The following is an 18854-nucleotide window of genomic DNA, read 5'->3' on the forward strand; positions in this document are numbered from 1 at the left end:
CGTCTGGCCATTCTACCATACAGGCCTGATTGGTGGATTGCTGCTGAGATGGTTGTCCTTCTGGAAGGTTCTCCTCTCTCCACAGAGGACCTCTGGAGCTCTGACAGAGTGACCATCGGGTTCTTGGTCACCTCCCTGACTAAGGCCCTTCTCCCTTGATCGCTCAGTTTAGATGGCCGGCCAGCTCTAGGAAGAGTCCTGGTGGTTTTGAACTTCTTCCATTTACGGATGATGGAGGCCACTGTGCTCATTGGGACCTTCAAAGCAGCAGAAAGTTTTCTGTAACCTTCCCCAGATTTGTGCCTCGAGACAATCCTGTCTTGGAGGCCTACAGACAATTCCTTTGACTTCATGCTTGGTTTGTGCTCTGACATGAACTGTTAACTGTGGGACCTTATAAGGACAGGTGTGTGCCTTTCTAAATCATGTCCAATCAACTGAATTTACCACAGGTGGACTCCAATTAAGCTGCAGAAACATCTCAAGGATGATCAGGGGAAACAGGATGCACCTCAGCTCAATTTTTGAGCTTCATGGCAAAGGCTGTGAATACTCACGTACATGTGCTTTCTCAATTTTTTTATTTTTAATAAATTTGAAAAAATCTCAAACTTTTTTCACATTGTCATTATGGGGTGTTGTGTGTAGAATTCTAAGGAAAAAAATTAATTTAATCCATTTTGGAATAAGGCTGTAACATAACAAAATATGGAAAAAGTGATGCGCTGTGAATACTTTCCGGGTGCACTATATATTATATATATATATTACACACATATACATACACATACATACACATAGAGTATAGATAGGTATATACTGTATATGAAATTCTGCTTTAAAGGTTCACATTCTATTGTAGTGTGTAGGCCAGTTTTTAAATTTTTCAATCTCAAGTAGTTAATAAAAGAAAATGCATTGTCCCTGTAACATCCAATATCATAGCACTGTTACCTTAAATCTGAAAAAAGGAATTACATCTGCCTGTATCAATGAAAATTAAAAGTGTTTGTAGGACTCCTAAAGAAAATATTAAACAAATGTAAGCAAATACATAAACATTGATGGTGAACAGTCTGAAATCCTTAACTTGGATTGGACATGTTATTACAGTTTGTATGTATGCCAGTGCTTATTTTTTTGATGTTAAGGTTTGCTGTGGAGGAAGAGAAGGTGGTCAAAATGCCCAGCTTTCAGAACAGTTCTCTGTGCGGTAACAATGTCTCCTGCAGTGGGGAAAACTCTCTCCATGGAGACACTTGTGCCAGGACTGCATAGGAAACACTTTGCTAATCTGGAAAACTGGGATAAAGATACTCATGCTTATGTTCCTTCCACCACCTGAAAGGATTTTCTTGGAGTGGCAAAGGTGTTTCGTCTCTAAACCTCTTGATCTCAGCTGCAGAAGCATCATGTGCAGATTTTGGTGCAAGATTATCTTTGGCAAACGTGCACTGGCTGACTTGCTTGGGGCTACAAGAGCTCCTTGGTCTTTTATCAGGTAGCTGGGGGTGGTCAGGGTGGGGTGGGGGGGATTGGTTTGGGGAGTCATCCTTGTAGTAAGGTGGGTGATCAGCATCCTGTGACTGGTCAATCTCCTCCACCAGACCGTCTACCTCGTCTTGCTGCTGAAAAACATTGAAGCATGAAATCAAACTAGTATTAAGCAGAGTGGCGGCTCCGTGGCTGAAGATTTGTTCTGGTATCTGGAAGGTTGCTGGTTCAAATCCCATTACTACCGGAAGGGGTCCTACTCTGTTCAGGCAATGCCCTTCACTTGAAAATTGCTCCAGGGGTACTGTACAATGGTTAAACCGGTGCTCTGACCACCAAAGGTCATGAGAAAAGACAATTTAACCTGAGGGATTAATAAAGTATATCAAAATCAAAATTTTGCAGTAAATTTACTACAACACCACAAATTTCTGAACCCAAATTCATCCTAGTACACATTTCTACTTTTGTACATAATTATCCAAGTCCAACTATAAAAACTAAATTGTACTGTATGTCAGTGATTCTCAATCTGTGGGGCGTGCCCCCCTAGGGGGGCTTGATGTAACAAAAAGGGGGCCGCGAAAATGTGAAAAAAAGAAAACAAGGTTCGAAAATATGAAAAATACATCTATTGAAACCCAAACAAATTAACTTAAACTACATTCGGATACTAGTAAAATAAATATAGAGTTAGATAAATGTCAATAAAAGTTAAGTAGGTACAATAAAATATGCATCTATGAAATATCTATTAAAAAAGAACAAACTGGTATTAGTGAGCTCCTTTCAAAAAACATTAGGGGGGTGCGATTAAAACTGTTATGAAAACTCGGGTCACAAATACTTAAAGGTTGAGAAACGCTGCTGTATGTAATAAAAACAAACAGCCCAATTTATTAAATTATTTAAATAATTATGTTGCTTTTTTATGGCAACCACCAAAGCAGTAGTCATTCTGGAGTAGGTGTCATTAATCTCTGCTTTGGAGAGAAAAGGTAGACCCTTAAACCTAGGATCAAGAGCAGATGCCATGCACAGTGTGTTTCTTATTGGCATATCTTTTTCCCAGATCATGTGCTACTGCAGCCTTGTTCTTCACCATCTGTGTGTCATCCAGTCTTTCCTCTGTGCTCATGAGAAGCTTAGCATAAAGTGGTGCCATGATAGAACGAGTGGGCATGCTCTCTTCTGACATTACTAAGGTGGCATTCTTCATTGGCTTGAGTGCCTTGAGCACTTCAGCACATGTGATGTCAGCCTCGCTCCGTGTAAATATATCCTTTTCACTCTCTGACTTCTGTTGAAAGGAGTGCTGCATAGATGGCTGGTTGTTGTTCTAAAATTCTTTCTATGATGTCATAAGAGCTGTTCCACCTTGTGACAATGTTCGTGATTAACCGGTGTTTTAGTAACTGGTGCTGCATTTGAAAAAGGTCGCAACATGGCTGATCCTGCTGAGCAGTCATTCCACCGCTGGCAATTTCAGTGCTTCAGTGCGAGGCGAGAATCAAGCTGTGTGCAAAACATCATACATGTGTCATATCTGCAAGTCGAGCCGCAACATTCACATTGGATGTATTGTTTGTTACAATGATGGGCTCTTTCGCTTCCAATCGCCATTCATTAACGGCCTCCTTTAGTAATGCTGCAATTTTCTCTGCTGTCATGCATCACTCTTGTTCGTAGTACATACAAGTCCACCTTCCACTTATCCATTATGTGATGTGCTGTTATTTTTAGGTATGATTCAGAGGCCCTTGATGTCCATGCATTGCATGTCAAAGTGACTCTCTCAGCTGAGCGGAGACAATCTAATACCCTCATTTTTACCTCCTCGTACAACTTGGGCACAGCGATGTCAGTGATGTGTTGTCAAGGGGTATAGTGTAAAGAGGCTCCATTGTATTTGCCATATTTCGGAAGCCTTCATTATCTGTTAACACAGAGAATGCTTGTCTTTGCAAATGAAACAGAGTATTGACAGAGTTACGGTATTTTGTTTCCACAAGTTCAAGTCAGTGCTAACTTCAGTGTGTGAACTTGTTCCATAATGCGTTGGGGGGGATCCACTCGTTTAATGTTTGCTGTTTACTGCTCTTTTAGCTGTACATCAGAATGATGTCTTGCTTAGTATGCGCTCAGATTCGTTGCGTTTCCCGAATATTTGATTTTGGCATGACACATTTTGCAGATGGCATGGCTCTTGTCAATCTCCTTAATGCCTTCTTACTGTGAAAGCCAATCTGGGCCCACATTTCGCTTTTCACCGACGAGCTGGTCACACTCCTCTGGATTCAGCCATCAGTTGTAGTGTTACTAGTCAGCTCGGTTTATCACTGCCCAATCCACATTGCCAGATCCACGCGCATCTGAGTATTGAAAGCCTGCATACATCAGCCTTTACACTACTTACCATCTCAGTTTACGTTGTTACGTTAGCTGAAGATAGATTAGAACACTGCTATCTTGTCTTTGGGGGTATAAACACAATGCAAAATGAACCACTGGGTGCCTTGAATCTTTGTACGTAAACTAGTAATTTAAAATCGATACCATGTTTTTGAAAATCAATGCAGTATCAAAAACATAATATTGTAATACTCAAGTGTTTTTACACCCCTACTCGTTTCTCAAAATTTTAATTTTAGACATTTTCTAAACATATTTGTATCAATTGTGAACAGAGTGGTCAACACAAGAAATTATTTTTCAATGGATTTGTAACAGTGCTAATTATTATACATTTTAATTGTAGTTATACACTTCATTTTGTATATATGAATTCTTTTATTTTAACTGTCATATGGTATGTCTGACCTTTAATTAGAGAGTAGAAGCATGTCATTCAACTTGAATTAATCACTTAAGTCAGTGGTGTCCCTGTATTAAGGGCATTGCTCCCATCTCCCAGCAGATGACACTGCTATGTTAAAATTAAGTAAGTTATGCGAAACTAATGGAGGCCTTCTCTTTCCAAAGCTGCTACCAAGATCTTCCACAGGTCCTTCTATGTGTGCACATTCATGCTGCTGGCTCTGACTCACACCATTGACTAAAGGTTAAAGGCAACATTAATTGCACTTTCCCCAACTCCATGAGCTGATCCAAGCCAGAAATTCCGAGATTGGTTACAGTTTTGTACACAGGCCAATGGATTTAAGCAGAGGAATAGTTCAGTCCTTTAAACATATGCTTGCAAAACAATAACTCTCTTGAACTACATGCTTGCATCCTCCTTCCTTTCCACACTCAAGCACACATCCCTTTGGCACAGTTTCTCAAGATGGTTTCACTCTTCTGGCCAAGTCCCTCTCCTAGATCAGCATGGCCCAATCAAAATTGTATGTCGCCACAGACCTAACTTAAAAAGGATTATGTAGGAATGAAGGAAGAAACTCCTTTGTATATTGCATTTCACTGAAAGTGTTGATGAATGCACAGTACTGATCCCAAAATTAGATGAGGAAGGTCAGATTTCCATGGAGTAATAACGAGCTGTACATTCATAACCAACTGGTTGTTGAGTGGAAAGTCAGTGGCCACATTATAAACAGTATGTGAGAGAAATGCCAATAATCCTGCTACTTGAGGAACAACTGGAATTTTTGGAGCAGCAAGAATCAAGATTTCATATACATTGATGTAGCTAAGACTACGGATCACTTAACTGTTTACAAAGGGTCAGGAAAGGTGGAGAATATGAATGTGGACTGTGGATTGCAGTAAATTTAAAATACAGGATGCTCCATGTATTATCATCTTTCATTTGATACATGCTTGAAATATATTTTATTAATCTACTGGTATTTTTCTTATAGGGCAAAAATACCTGGGTGGCAGGGAGGAGTTATGGTCACAACTGGTGAAGGAAAACCCATTAACAGACAGAGGCCTTAGGTGCATGATCTTGATTTGAAAAATATTTGATAATATGTAATAAATGAAGCAGCCTTTCTCTCTTTAGTGTTATGTGGGGTCTGACATATAAAGTGATGCTAAACACTCAAAATAAGCAGCTCACCTTTAACTTTACCATTGTTATATGGTTCTATTTTTAAGCCCGATTTTTGTGATACTACTTATCTATCTATATCTATATCTATATATAAAATCCCTGTGTGCATCCAGGTGTCCGTGTGTGGGTGTCTTCTGGTGAAGTGCGCATGCGCGGGGCACGGTGCGATGCGCGATATTACTGTCAAGAGAAAGTTAGAGGCGTTGTACGGAAATACAAACCAGTATTACTGTCAGAGGAGATTAAAGGCATATTACTGACACGCATGCCTGTATTACCGCCAGAGAAAATTAAAGGTATATCATGGACGTACAAGCCAGCGGACGTTACAAGACAGTATCCTTCAATAAGGGCGTGCACAAAAAGGCGAGCCTCAAAAGGGTGACCTCAATTGGGCGCAGCGAATAAAGGCACGCGTAAATAAAGATCTGCACCTTTGTTGCTCTTCACATATTCCAGAGCCATTTGAACTAAATTATCAACGAATGCCTTTATTCGCCGCGCTCACTTGAGGTCGCCCTTTTGAAGCTTATTGAATAGAGCCGTACAAGACAGTATTACTGTCACAGAAAATTAAAGACACACAATAGACAGTGGCAGCCCACGAAGAACGGTCAGCTCAGCAAGTAAACATCAACAAAAGAAAGGCTGAAAGAAAGAAAAATACAACCAACAAAAAGAATGAGGTCAAAGTCCCTTGCCATTTAATATAGACTGTTCCTACTAATGTTTATGCACTACTGTTCTAGCGCCCGTTACTGTAACGGGCTAAATGACTAGTTAATATATAAAATGATGGCACGGTGTGATTTTGGTAACTGCTTAATTTTTGACTGTATTCTGCATCCCTCCAACCAAAACACAACAACAGAATAGAAACTGGGTTTTAGGATATCCTGCAGGACAAACAACTGTGTCAAAAAAGTATATTTGTGTATGTGAATAAATGCAGCATTAGTTGTTATGCAATGTCTACAGAACACAAACTCTGGCTTTCAAATGGAATTGGATGTGCTTATATTATATTTACAATTCCCGTTTCTCAATCTTTAGTTAGTGAATGCAGTATTTGAGTTCAAGCATAGATTTCAGGAATATCCCAGCCTTTGAAGGAAAAAGAAACAAACTCAGAAAATGGGTGTCTGTTGAACAACACTGAAATTTTTTTGCTTTTTTGACTTTCCCCAAAGAAGTTAATTTTGAAGTACAGTAGACTCCCGCAAAGATGCAGTTCAGGGTTCGCGGCCTCAGTTGTTTGTGGATTTTTCCTTAGAACCTAACTAATAATTGTTAGTGGAAACCGCAAATATCCTCCGCAATTCTTTATGGCTTTTTTCGTGGCAATACTGCACTATAGAGAGAACAGGAAGCCACCGTAGAGGAAAACACGGTTTGGGTTGGTGAAAGTAGCGTTGTACTCTAGTAGAATTTGAAACTGCAACTCCCAGCAGTCCCTGCAGGGTCTCCAATTGGTCTTCTGCTGAGGGTGCAAGGGCTGTTGGGGTCAAAGGATGTCAGCATGGCTTTTAAAAAGGGGGCCGGTGACCAAAAGAAAAACATTTTTTGTAATTTGTGTTTTTAGTTCCTGTCTATCTGCCTGCCTTCTGCTTTGTCCTGGATCGTTTCGTGGTTGGGGTCCATTTGCCGTTGCCGTTTTTCATGGACTGTACTGTGTGTATTTTGTTGGTGCTTTGTTGTATTTAATGTATAATTACCGTAAGGGGAACAGGGGTGGTATCGTTGTTTTCATTACATTCTTTATTTGCTGTTTGATTACCGGTTTGCTTTGTTTTTGTCTCGGTTTGTGAGTGCATGCGGGTCAGGTCAAGGCTGGGTGCGTCCCTGGAATCTCCACCATAAAAATAATTAAATTACCGTCTTCTTGATGGTGTGAATCTTAGTGGCACCGGACCGCTACAGCGTTATTCATTTCTCCTTGCTGCTGGTTGACTGCTGCCATGTGACGCATCTCCAGCTGAGTGTTCTCGTGTTTTCCGTTTTGTTCTTCTTAATCTTTAAGCCACCTATAGTCGTTCCCAGTGCAATTTACCAGCACGCCGGAGCTGATCAGTCAGTGACATACATTCGTTGAGCAACCAGTTCATGACCACTGCCGGCACCTGCAGCACTGCAGCCTCACTGTCTCTGGGATTGAGCCGCTGCGCTAGACCAGCCTGCAGTCATCAGCGTTTACCTCTGTGTGCTTGCGTGCAGCCAGTTCAAGCACAGTTGGCTCAGTGATTTACTGAATTTCATCAATGGCATCGGTTGCACCTTGTACATATAATAATTGATTGTTGCAGTAGTTTTTTTTTTTTTTAAATATAGTTTTTACAGTTCATTGGCAGTGTGTAAAATGATCAGTGTTGCAGTAATTGTGATACTCTTCACATGAAGAAAAAAAAAAAAGTATTCCATTAAACTTTCACTTTTTCTTGGTGAATTGTGATGTTTCTTTAAAAAGTGCACCAAAAAAGTATTTGCCGTCCAGGGATGCATTAACCCCCAAGTATGTGGCAGTTTAAGGGTTAAAGCCCCAAGATGCCATCGAAACGCCCTACACCTTCTAAGGCTTCTGGCAATGAAAACATGCTAGCATGAATTACATGTATTTTACATTCTATCACTGTGGGTATATCAGTACAGTACTGTACAGTATATGGGTTTACCTTTACATTCTTTTTTTTAGGTAATGCATTACTGAGGTTGAAATGAAATTAAAGTGTTTTGGGGGCATATTTAAGGTTTAAACTATAAAAATAGGCATTTTTTTAACCACATCCATAATTTGTGGTTTTTCACAATTCTCGGGTGCTCTGGGAACATAACCCCCGCAAATTTTGGGGGTGTACTGTATATAGACAATGCTGTAATGTACAAAACACTGGCTAGGCTTGTGAGACAAGGAGTGCTAGGCTTTAGCAGCACACATGGACTGTTAAGAAAACAGATTTAACAGGGATACAGATATCCAGTTTCACCTTACTTCAACTTTTATTCCAAAGTAAGCGACTAAACTCTTTGAACCAGTACCAGCCTGTACTTCATCTGATAAAAAAGGTGTAAGTCAGAGATGAACAGACATCATTGTATATGCCCCTCTGCCAAACTTTTTACTCCGAATGTGCAAAATGAATTCAAACTTGAACATAAGATCTATATTTCAAGAAATAGCAACTAGGATGGCCGGAATAACTCACTTATGAGCAGGCCCTGATTTTATAACTAGAAGTGACTTTAATCCAATCATGAAAGGTTTGACGTTTCTTAATGAAGTAGTTACCATTCATTGCATCCAAGGATATTCTCACTCATACCCATGGTGTAGGCTACACTTGTGTTTCAGTTATAGCATGCTTGTGTAAATATCTTTTAATTCAAATGAGTAGTGTTCCTGCCAGGACACCAGGGGCACAAACTTGTATTCTGATTCTTGCACTGAAATTAAAAACGCAAATATCTTAATTTATAAAGCCAAGGTAATTATTTCTTCTCAAATAATTCTTTTAACAATTGGATGGCTCACTGAACTTCAGCACTGTTTCACAGCATTTGTTATGAATAGGATGGCAATCACAGGCTTACCATGCCACCATGTCCTTACTTTTCATGTAAATCATACTTTCACCGGCTAATAGCCTGCTCTGCACCACAACTCAACTCTGCTCGGCACCGTAAGTAAAATGGGACTTATACCTGCAGCTAAAGTCACTTCAGTATGTGAGAAATTCGCCATACTAGTGTTTAGATCTGCCAGGACCGTGCTGGATGGATAAAAGCTGACATAGAAACGCTGGTGAATCTGCATTATTCCTATCTCACTGTCACTTGATATATTTGGGTTTTTTTTGGTTTTTTTTTGTTTTTGTTTTTTTTTTTATTCGGTTTTATCGAGTTTTCCTGCTCACGCTGATTTAGTATGCACCTTAAGGTCAATTATTATCCATCCAGCTCAGAAAATGTCCAGTTCCATGGTCTCAAAACACCACTCACATCCACAGTTAGTCCCAGTTTCAAATGAAAACTAACAGTGTTAGATCCCAGGGGGGTGGGTGATAGTATGTATTGTGATTGTGACAGAATAAAAGTGGGGGGGGGGAACGCTAACTTTTACAAGTACTATAAATATACACCAGCTGTTACAGACGCAAATCAAATGTTTATTGTACAATATTAACAATAAGAGCAGCTCACTACTCAAAACAGTAAATATACGAGGGAGTCAGGATTGATCCGGGGTACTCGATTACAAGTCAGCAATTCTTACTGCTGCGCCATGGAAACTGTTGCATCATCCTTGAACCTTTTGTGAAAGTGTTTATTTGATGTTTGGACTTCAGGCTTCACACATTATATAGTATATGCCTACATTTTGTCATTTACTACTTAAATATGAAAACATTTGTTTTAACAATGTGTTTACACTGATTATTGTAGAAACGGAACACACATTAAATGCATTCGTTCCAAATAACAAACAATTATTTCCACTCTAAAACTCCAGAACTTCACTCCAAGATAATCACGGCTGGAACTGGGAGAACTTTGTGCACGTTCTGCGGTGGTAGGGGGATAGATTAGTAGGCAGCTGGCTGCTTGTCTTGATCAGCACATTTACAAGACAAAAGACGCTGATGGAGAGGTGCGAAGGGATTTAAGGTGGGCCGGATTTACAAGTTTTTTCGTAGGCTTCAGCAATTCTAGCGTTAATGAACTTGAACTAAACTTAAGATTTAAGTTTCAAGTTTCCTAAGTGTAAACTTATACTTAAATGTAGAAACACAAACACAATTTGAGCATGCAAATGTTAAGATTAGTCATTTCAATTAATCTGTTTCTTGGAGTGGGCACAGTTTATGTATTCACAGGTCTTCCCATTGCTGGTTCTCTTTAAGGATTTGCTGCAAAGCAAAAAGAGCAACATATGAGCATCTTTGGTGAGCAAGTCGTTCACGTGATCAAGTCTTTTTAGCCACTCATGTTCTGGTTTCAGGACTTGAATCCATGTCTTTCTTTTGATAAAGCTTTCTATGGTCAATCTCTTGATGCATGGTTTGCATGATTTAGTGTAGATGTGACGTATCTCTATTGCGAGGGCTGTGAGTGCTCCCTTATCACTGTAACTCTTTGGTGACAAGGTTTTGTAGCAGGAACTTTCATTTGCAATGTACCTTAGTACAGTGGTGCTGTCAGTACAAACAGTTGAAGCTTGCAAGGGAATTTACAGTAGTTCTTTTAGCATCTTATCTATTTTGACTGTTACCACTGCTGCGGTTAATTCAAGCCTTGGTATAGTGACAGGTTTCAGTGAAGCCACTCTTGATTCCCCCATTAGAAATGAACAATGTCTCTAATGTTCTTTATCAGTCAGGAGAAGGAAAGAAACAGTGCCATACCAATCTTAAGAAGCATCTCCAAAATGTTGCATTTGTGCAGACATTATGTCATCAAATCCAACTGGTTTAATGAACCTGTTTCCATTGTAATTCACATGTACAGTAATCCCTCGCTATATCGCGCTTCGCCTTTCGCGGCTTCACTCCATCGCGGATTTTATATGTAAGCATATTTAAATATATATCGCGGATTTTTTGCTGGTTCGCGGATTTCTGCGGACAATGGGTCTTTTAATTTCTGGTACATGCTTCCTCAGTTGGTTTGCCCAGTTGATTTCATACAAGGGACGCTATTGGTGGATGGCTGAGAAGCTACCCAACTTACTTTTCTCTCTCTCACGCTGACTCTCTCTGATCCTGATGTAGGGGGTGTGAGCAGGGGGGCTGTTCGCACACCTAGACTATACGGACGCTCGTCTAAAAATGCTGAAAGATTATCTTCACGTTGCTACCTTCTGTGTGCAGCTGATTCGTGAAGCGACATGCTGCAAGGTGCTTCGCATACTTAAAAGCTCAAAGGGCACGTACTGATTTTTCTCTGTCTCTCTCTCTCTCCCTGCTCCTGACGGAGGGGGTGTGAGCTGCCACCTTCAACAGCTTTGTGCCGCGGTGCTTCGCATACTTAAAAGCCAAACAGCCATATTGATTTGTTTGCTTCACTCCTTTGAAGAGGAAGATATGTTTGCATTCTTTTAATTGTGAGACAGAACTGTCATCTCTGTCTTGTTATGGAGCACAGTTTAAACTTTTGAAAAAGAGACAAATGTTTGTTTGCAGTGTTTGAATAACGTTCCTGTCTCTCTACAACCTCCTGTGTTTCTGCGCAAATCTGTGACCCAAGCATGACAATATAAAAATAACCATATAAACATATGGTTTCTACTTCGCGGATTTTCTTATTTCGCGGGTGGCTCTGGAACACAACCCCCGCGATGGAGGAGGGATTACTGTAGCTGCAAATCATCCATCCATTTTTTCCACTGCTGGACATACTTAACTTCCACTTCTTCATCCCACCAATATTTCTCTTTACACAGTTCCCTTAAAATAAGTTTAGCAGGCAATATAACTGGTACTAAAAATCTGAGTGGATCATAAATTGAACTGACCACTGAGAGAATACCACATCTTGTAGCAGTCTTATCTTGCAGCTTTACCTGGAACTTGAAACTGTCAGTCTGTGTGCTCCATTGAACACCCAAGGCTCTTTCAACTGGTAATAAATCATGGCTTAAGACTAAGTCCTTCTGATCAATAGCCCGGTCTTCTTCAGGAATGGACAATAAGACTGTTCAGCTATTACTAATCCACTTGGTAAGATACTGTAGAACCCCCCCATTGAATCACATGGCTAGATGATCTTTGGCCAATTTTATGGCTTGTTCTTCTGTAGCTACTGACTTTAAACAGTCAACAACATCGAAATTATGATGCACAGTGTTAACGGCTTCTTCAGAAGCTGTGCCTCTGGCATCCTCAGCTGTTCTTCACAAAGCATAACGGGCACAACTGGGTGAGGAAGTAGCACCAAAAAGATGTACTGTCATTTTGTATTCCTCAAGTTCATTGTTTAGATTACCTTCAGGCCACCACAGGAAACGAAGATTAGTATCTGGAACTTTCACTTGATAAAACATTGATTTAACATTTCCTACTTCTCTTCACAGCTGCGCTCTGGAAAGTCTGTATTGTATTGCTGGAGTAACATTTGTTCTATTTCCATTATTGACACACGAATGACTGTGTAACTTTGCAGCCTTTCATTGTCTGTCCCTTTTATTAGGCCATTAACAATCCATCCAAGAGCCATCTTCACAGCATAAGGACCTTCACCTCAACTGTTTATGACTTGCCATGGCTCCTGGCTTATCTGTGGGAGGTGCACATCTTTGAGATAGGACCCTCTGGTAATATCCTTTTGCATAGGGATGTTCTCCCTTTTCACTGGTATAAAAGTTTAATGTGTAAAATCCTGGCAATTCAATATGTTTTCTTCTACACCACAGACTTGTAACTCAGATAAAACTGAACATTTTACTAGTTTCTGTTTATTTACTTTATCCCTTTCCACAGTACTAATATGGATTTGAGCCTTACAGAAAAATTTAACAATCAATCGATAGATGATGGATAGATGATCGATGGATAGATAGATCTTTATTGTCATTGTCACTTTTACAAAGGAACAATGAAATTGAAGGTGCAGTCGACTCAGTGTGAGGCATAAGAGTTAAAAAGACAAGGAAAAATAATAACAAACCGAATAGTAATAAAAGTACTTTACAAAACATACAAATTGCACTTGTTATATATACAAATTGCGCTGGTTGACTTAAGGTCTATATTATACATTGGGAGAATGATATGGAGCGTTTTATTCTGAGTTCAGGGCCACGATTGCTTTTGGATAAAAGCTATTTTTAAGGCAGTTTGTCCTGGTTTTCATTGCTCCGTATCTCTTGCCCGAAGGTAAAAGCTGGAAGAAGCCATGACCGGGATGTGATGAATCCTGTGAAAAGTATTTCTTTTTTGCAGCATTGCTTTTTTTGCAAGCTTTCTGTGCAGAATGTATCTGTACGGTCATAGTCTATTAGAGCATGCGCTTCTACTCATCTCTCACTTATTTGAAACTTAACTTTAACTGGGACCACAGCCAGGGCACACTCTTTACTGGCCCCGGTGGCAGTGCATGTCTCTAGTGTTTCCACAGAAACATACGAGGAAGAAATGTTCTTTTCCGAATTAGCGTGCTCCTTTTTAGGAGGTGTGGCTTTATCGTCTGTACCCATTATCTTATTTATATGCAGTATGACTGGGTGTAAATGAGAGTATATTTGGCATTTGATTTTTTCTACACAGTTTTTACTAAGATGTTACTAAGATGTCCTTGCTTAAGGCACTTAAAGCATAATCCCTTAGATCTCAAAAAGAGAAATTACTTTTGTATGTTAGTTTCTGGATTGCACTACTTTCAAGAAGATCATGACTTGCAATGCAAAATAGACAGTGCTTACTGCACACACAACCAGCTGTCTCCACCTATTTTACTGAGGTGTCTTTATTCCCCTTTACGGCAGCAATAGCAAAACTTGTATGAAAACTGCCATTCTGAGGATACTTCCCTTGATCAGTCTTGACCTTTTCCTTCTTGAAAATATGGCTTTGAGGGGCTGAGCCGTACACAGGATCCAAGGCTATTTTAACTCGTTCTTCCAGAAAGTCCACTAGGTTGACGAGTCTTGCACATCTGTCTTCTTTACCTTGAATATTCCAAGCCACACGTTGCCACTGTCCTCGCAATTCTTGTGAGAGCTTAGAGATTATAGTACAAAGGTTACTGTTACTTTGAAATTAATTTCTATTCTTCAAGCTGGACATAATGTTCATATAGCTACCAAGAAAGACCAAATAATCCATCAGACCTTTTCCATCGGCCACCTTTCGGCTTTCTTCATGTATGCATCTGCTATCTGCAGATGGTTTCCATAAAGGCTTTCAAGCTTCTTTCTGGCCTTTTTGTAACCTTCTGCCGGTGGCAGGTTTATACAGCTTTTAACAATTTCATGGGGTGAACCTTTGGTAAATTGTTTTAAGTCCAATTTAGCTCAGGGGTTCTCTATCAGCTCATCAATAGCACGATCAAATGCTCCAATAAAGTCCACATAAATCATTGGATCGCCATCAAGTACTGGAACCTTTCAATACAGCACGAGGTACTTGTGCCTTATTTTGCTATTCATAATGCTGTTGGAGAGGCTCATATTTACTTTCATTTCTATGTAAAAAGCCACAAATATCTGAATAATATGGCTCTTCATTTCTCACATCTGGTTTCTCAGGAACATTATAGGGATTTTGTTTACTTGGAATGAGGTTACATCCTTTAAGAGCTCTCAATTTTGCATTGGATTCTGCAATTGCTGCTTCTAATGCCAGCTATCTCTTTTAGCCTTTAGCTGTGCTTCTTCAAATTCTCTTTTGGCTTTCAACTATGCCTCTTCCATATCTAGAGCCTGCTGTCTTTTTGCGGCTTCGGCTCTGGCAAGCAATACTGCGTGTTCAGTTTCTTGTAGCCTGATGGCACTAACAGAGGAAGCTGCTGCATTTGCTCGACTTTTAGTTTTTGTAGAAACTTGGGAGACACTGTTGGCAGGAGTGATATCGTTAATAAATCAAAAGCCCTTGAATTGGTTTGCAGAATCGGGTGGCAGCTTGGAGAGACTTATTCTGACGTGTTTCCAAAACCCATTCCATCGTCTTTCCCATAAACGCACGTAGAGTCTTCAGTTTAATATAAAAACCTTTTATGTAGCCTGTTCCGTTCATCTTTGTCTCTTTGCACGGATAATAATTCATCACTTAACCTCTTTTATTACATATCAGGAATGTGATTTTTTTCCAGTTAGATTTGTTTTTTGTAAATGTTTTACATGCTTCAGGCTGGATAACTGTCCGTATTTTTCATCTATTTCTGACTGAAGATCAACACCTAGTTCTGAAGGGTTGGCCAGTAGCATGCATCTCGAGATTAACCCGGGCTGCGCTGATATGGTGAACTGCTTGCTGTCGTCATGGTCCTCCACTGTTGCGTCACAATTGTCAGGGTAACCACTCAAGCCACTCAGGCTTCTGTGTGGAGTTTAATGTCCCCTCAGGCTTCCAAGTAGAGATGTCATGTGGATAATGCACCAAGATGGGTTCCCTTTAAGATATATAAGCTCCTTTACCTTAGTTTATACAGTCACACAAAGAGTGCTAATGGTTCTGTCAAACTCTGATCAAACGACAGATTAAAAATACATATCGAGTCTTTCAAATCCTCGCTTGTTTTCTTCCGTCATGGACCGATGTCAGGCTTAAATGGGCAGGTTTTAAACTTTAACTGTAGCTGCAGGAGAGTAAGGCAGCATCAAGCACAGGTCAAACGTGTGTCGAAAGTAATGTCTCAGTCCAAAAGTTTATTTTAAAAGATTTAGTGAAAATTCAAAGGAAATAGTCCACACAAGAATAAAGAAAAAAGGTTGGTTATACACATAGAATAAAAGGCAAAAAAAGAGAAAATATTTTCTCTCTAAACAGCTATTCTTGTCAAACTTCAGTTGTTTCTATACTTAAAGATGTTTAACTTCGCCTTCATTACACACTAAACATATGGCAATGCACAGTCAATGGAGCATATTAACTTTCATACTATTGGGCACATAAGGCACGGTTTAAAACCGTGTGCCCTCCGTGCCTTACACATGGCAAGGCGGGTCACTAACTGAGGCTAATCTATTGTGTGTGGTGAGGAGTTCCCAGGTATCTAGTGTTACAGTAAGCAGTAGAGATTTTTTCGGGTATTTGTTGTAGGCAGGAAAATTTTCAGTATAGAAAATCTTTTAACATTTTACCAGGACAATAAAAAAATAAAATAAAACCAGAAAAAGTTAAGCACAAATTAAAAGTAGTACTTCTCTTCCTAGCCAATTATTTTTTTGTTTGCAAGCCTAAAGCTTACCATGACGGGAAGTTTGACAGTTTAGTAACAATTTTCAGAGGTATTTCAGCCAGTTGTTCAGCTACTTTGAAAGAACAGGCAAAATCTTGCTCAAGCTTTTCCAAGCAAGAGTTGGAAAATGTTCATCTTAACCATGAACATCACCGATGTAAGGAAGAATTAGAAATACATCTATCACACTTTTCGAAGCCTCCCCGGGAAAGCTGGATAACAGAATATAGACTCTTTCCGACAGCTGAATCTCAAATTTAGGAGCAGCATAGCGGATCGCAATTAGTCAACTCTGTCTTTGCAAAGATATTTGAGAGCTAATGCAAATTTGAAAATCCTGTCTACATGTGCATAGTAATGTTTCAAAATGCAAAATATTTTGTAGTATGCAGCCATATTCACAATAATTTAGATTTAAAAAACAAAAATGTGATTTTCTGGTATGACCATGTCTAAACCTTGTACAATCTCAAAGAGTTTGAATCAACAAGGACTTGAAACTTTCTGTTCACTAAAGATTCCCATTCGGAATATGCAGCCCGAGTAATTTTGCTCAGAAAAATTGACACAAATGGGCAAAACTATTACAGACATATAAATGCAGAAGTAACAAAGGAGCATATGCCAATATTAAATTTTTAAAAGTCTGAAAGAATAGTTATTCAAAAACACTACACTTCTTCGTAGTGTTCACAAATCATCCAGAAAATAGTTTGTGGCCACTTACAACTCAACCCATCTGATGCCAGCTTATTTCTGGCTTCAATAAGCAATTTATCTAAAAAAATGTATCTTGTTGATTGTTAATAATTTACTGTGTTACCACTTGAAAGTGTAACGCAGTATATGTTTCTTACCTCCAGGGTCTGCTCTCTTTCTCCATATTCCTTCTTTATCTTTTGTCGCTCTGTTCTAGCAAAATGACTAGATCTTCCCCTCAATATTTTCTATCAGCCTCCCTGATTCATCATTCTTGTCCTATAGTGTGAAAAAACTGGACACCTATCATTATGAGGACAGTATCTTCCCTGACCACTTTCTACTACATCCAATCGATTTAAACACAGTAGCTTACTAAATGTTCAAGCATTTTAATTATGTATTAATGGACTGCATATTGCCAACAAGCTAAAGTACACACACAAAATGCAAAAAAGTGTTTTAACTGGATTTTAGTTTATACTGTATGCAGTGTTATTTTTGAAGAGTTTTACACTGCACAAATTGCGGAAATACAACAGAATGGAGAACAGGTTTAATAAATAAATAGATAACAAAAATTCTCCTTGCTTGAATTACCTTAATTTGTTTCTCTTTTTTTTTCCGTACATCCTCCCATTCATTCACTATTCTTCCCCAGAGAATCCATGAGTCTTCTTCAAGGTGGCTTAAATTACTGGAAGCAGAAGAACTGGACACCAGAGAAGAACCACTATTTCTGCGTGATCCATTAACAGATCGAAGGGACTTGCTGTCAGTCTCCAGAAGCCTTTAGAAGTATGCAAAAGAAAAAAAAAATTAGAATCTTAGAATAAAATAAGAGACTTTAAAAGCAACAGAAAAACACAAAGAAAGAGCCCACTTCCTGTACAGAACAGTACCTTAATCACTTGAGGAATATAGTAAAGAGAGAGAGAGATGAACTTTCCAAATAAATGCATTTTTTGGTTTGAAAAGACATAGTGTTGTTATACCATCTCATTTTTGTTGGTATATTGTAATTCATGAAAAAAATGTACTGGCCACAGACAGAACATGCAGGAACCTCAGATTATGCCAGGTATAAGAGGATTGCAGTCATACTAAATAGTAGACCAACCCAATCAGTTAATCTTACAGCATTTCAGTTTACAAAGAAACAATTAAGAGTTTACAGTTAATGTCCAAATATTACATTCAACAGGAATAAAGAAAATGACTGCATGGCTAGATTTATCAGGAAGATCAACAAACCTATTAAGACTAGGGACCTCACCATACCAGAATTTTTATATTTGATACTAATACCAGTGAATTTTTACACTGTTTGATACCAATTCAACACTAAAAGGAGATATACTGCTCAAACTAACAAAATTGTACCTTCTTCTGTAATAGAATATAAAATAATCACTAACAGTAACAGCAGCTCTAAAACAAGGGTATAAACATCAAGTAGTTGCCCAGCTTCATTTAAGTAAAATAGTGTTAGAATTCATAAATGTACAAAACAGATCAGACCTTAAATTTTATTATAGACATTGTAGAACAACCAGTAAGTCGATTGGGTCAGCATAGAATTTATAAAGAATTAACAACAACAACCTAATTTATCCTACAATGTGCACATTCTAAATTAATTATTTGACAGTTTCTCTCCAATAAATGAAAAATGCTGTACTGCTTTAAATATATACTAAAAATAAAAACTGAAATATTGTTGTGTTTAGATTGTTGAATTAGAGAATTCCAAGAT

General features: G+C 38.9%; 1 protein-coding gene across 6 annotated transcripts in view; it reads right to left on the bottom strand.

Annotated features, from left to right (window-relative positions):
- The window catches only part of evi5a (ecotropic viral integration site 5a), a 251136-nt gene that overhangs the window by 156515 nt on the left and 75767 nt on the right, over nt 1–18854 (bottom strand). For all 6 annotated transcript variants that reach the window (XM_051932791.1, XM_051932794.1, XM_051932792.1 and 3 more), the window contains one exon: nt 17699–17888. In XM_051932791.1, coding sequence (XP_051788751.1) covers nt 17699–17888 — 190 coding nt within the window. The remainder of the gene's footprint in view (nt 1–17698; nt 17889–18854) is intronic.

This window comes from Erpetoichthys calabaricus, chromosome 10 (genome assembly GCF_900747795.2).
Source record: "Erpetoichthys calabaricus chromosome 10, fErpCal1.3, whole genome shotgun sequence".
NCBI lineage: Eukaryota > Metazoa > Chordata > Cladistia > Polypteriformes > Polypteridae > Erpetoichthys > Erpetoichthys calabaricus.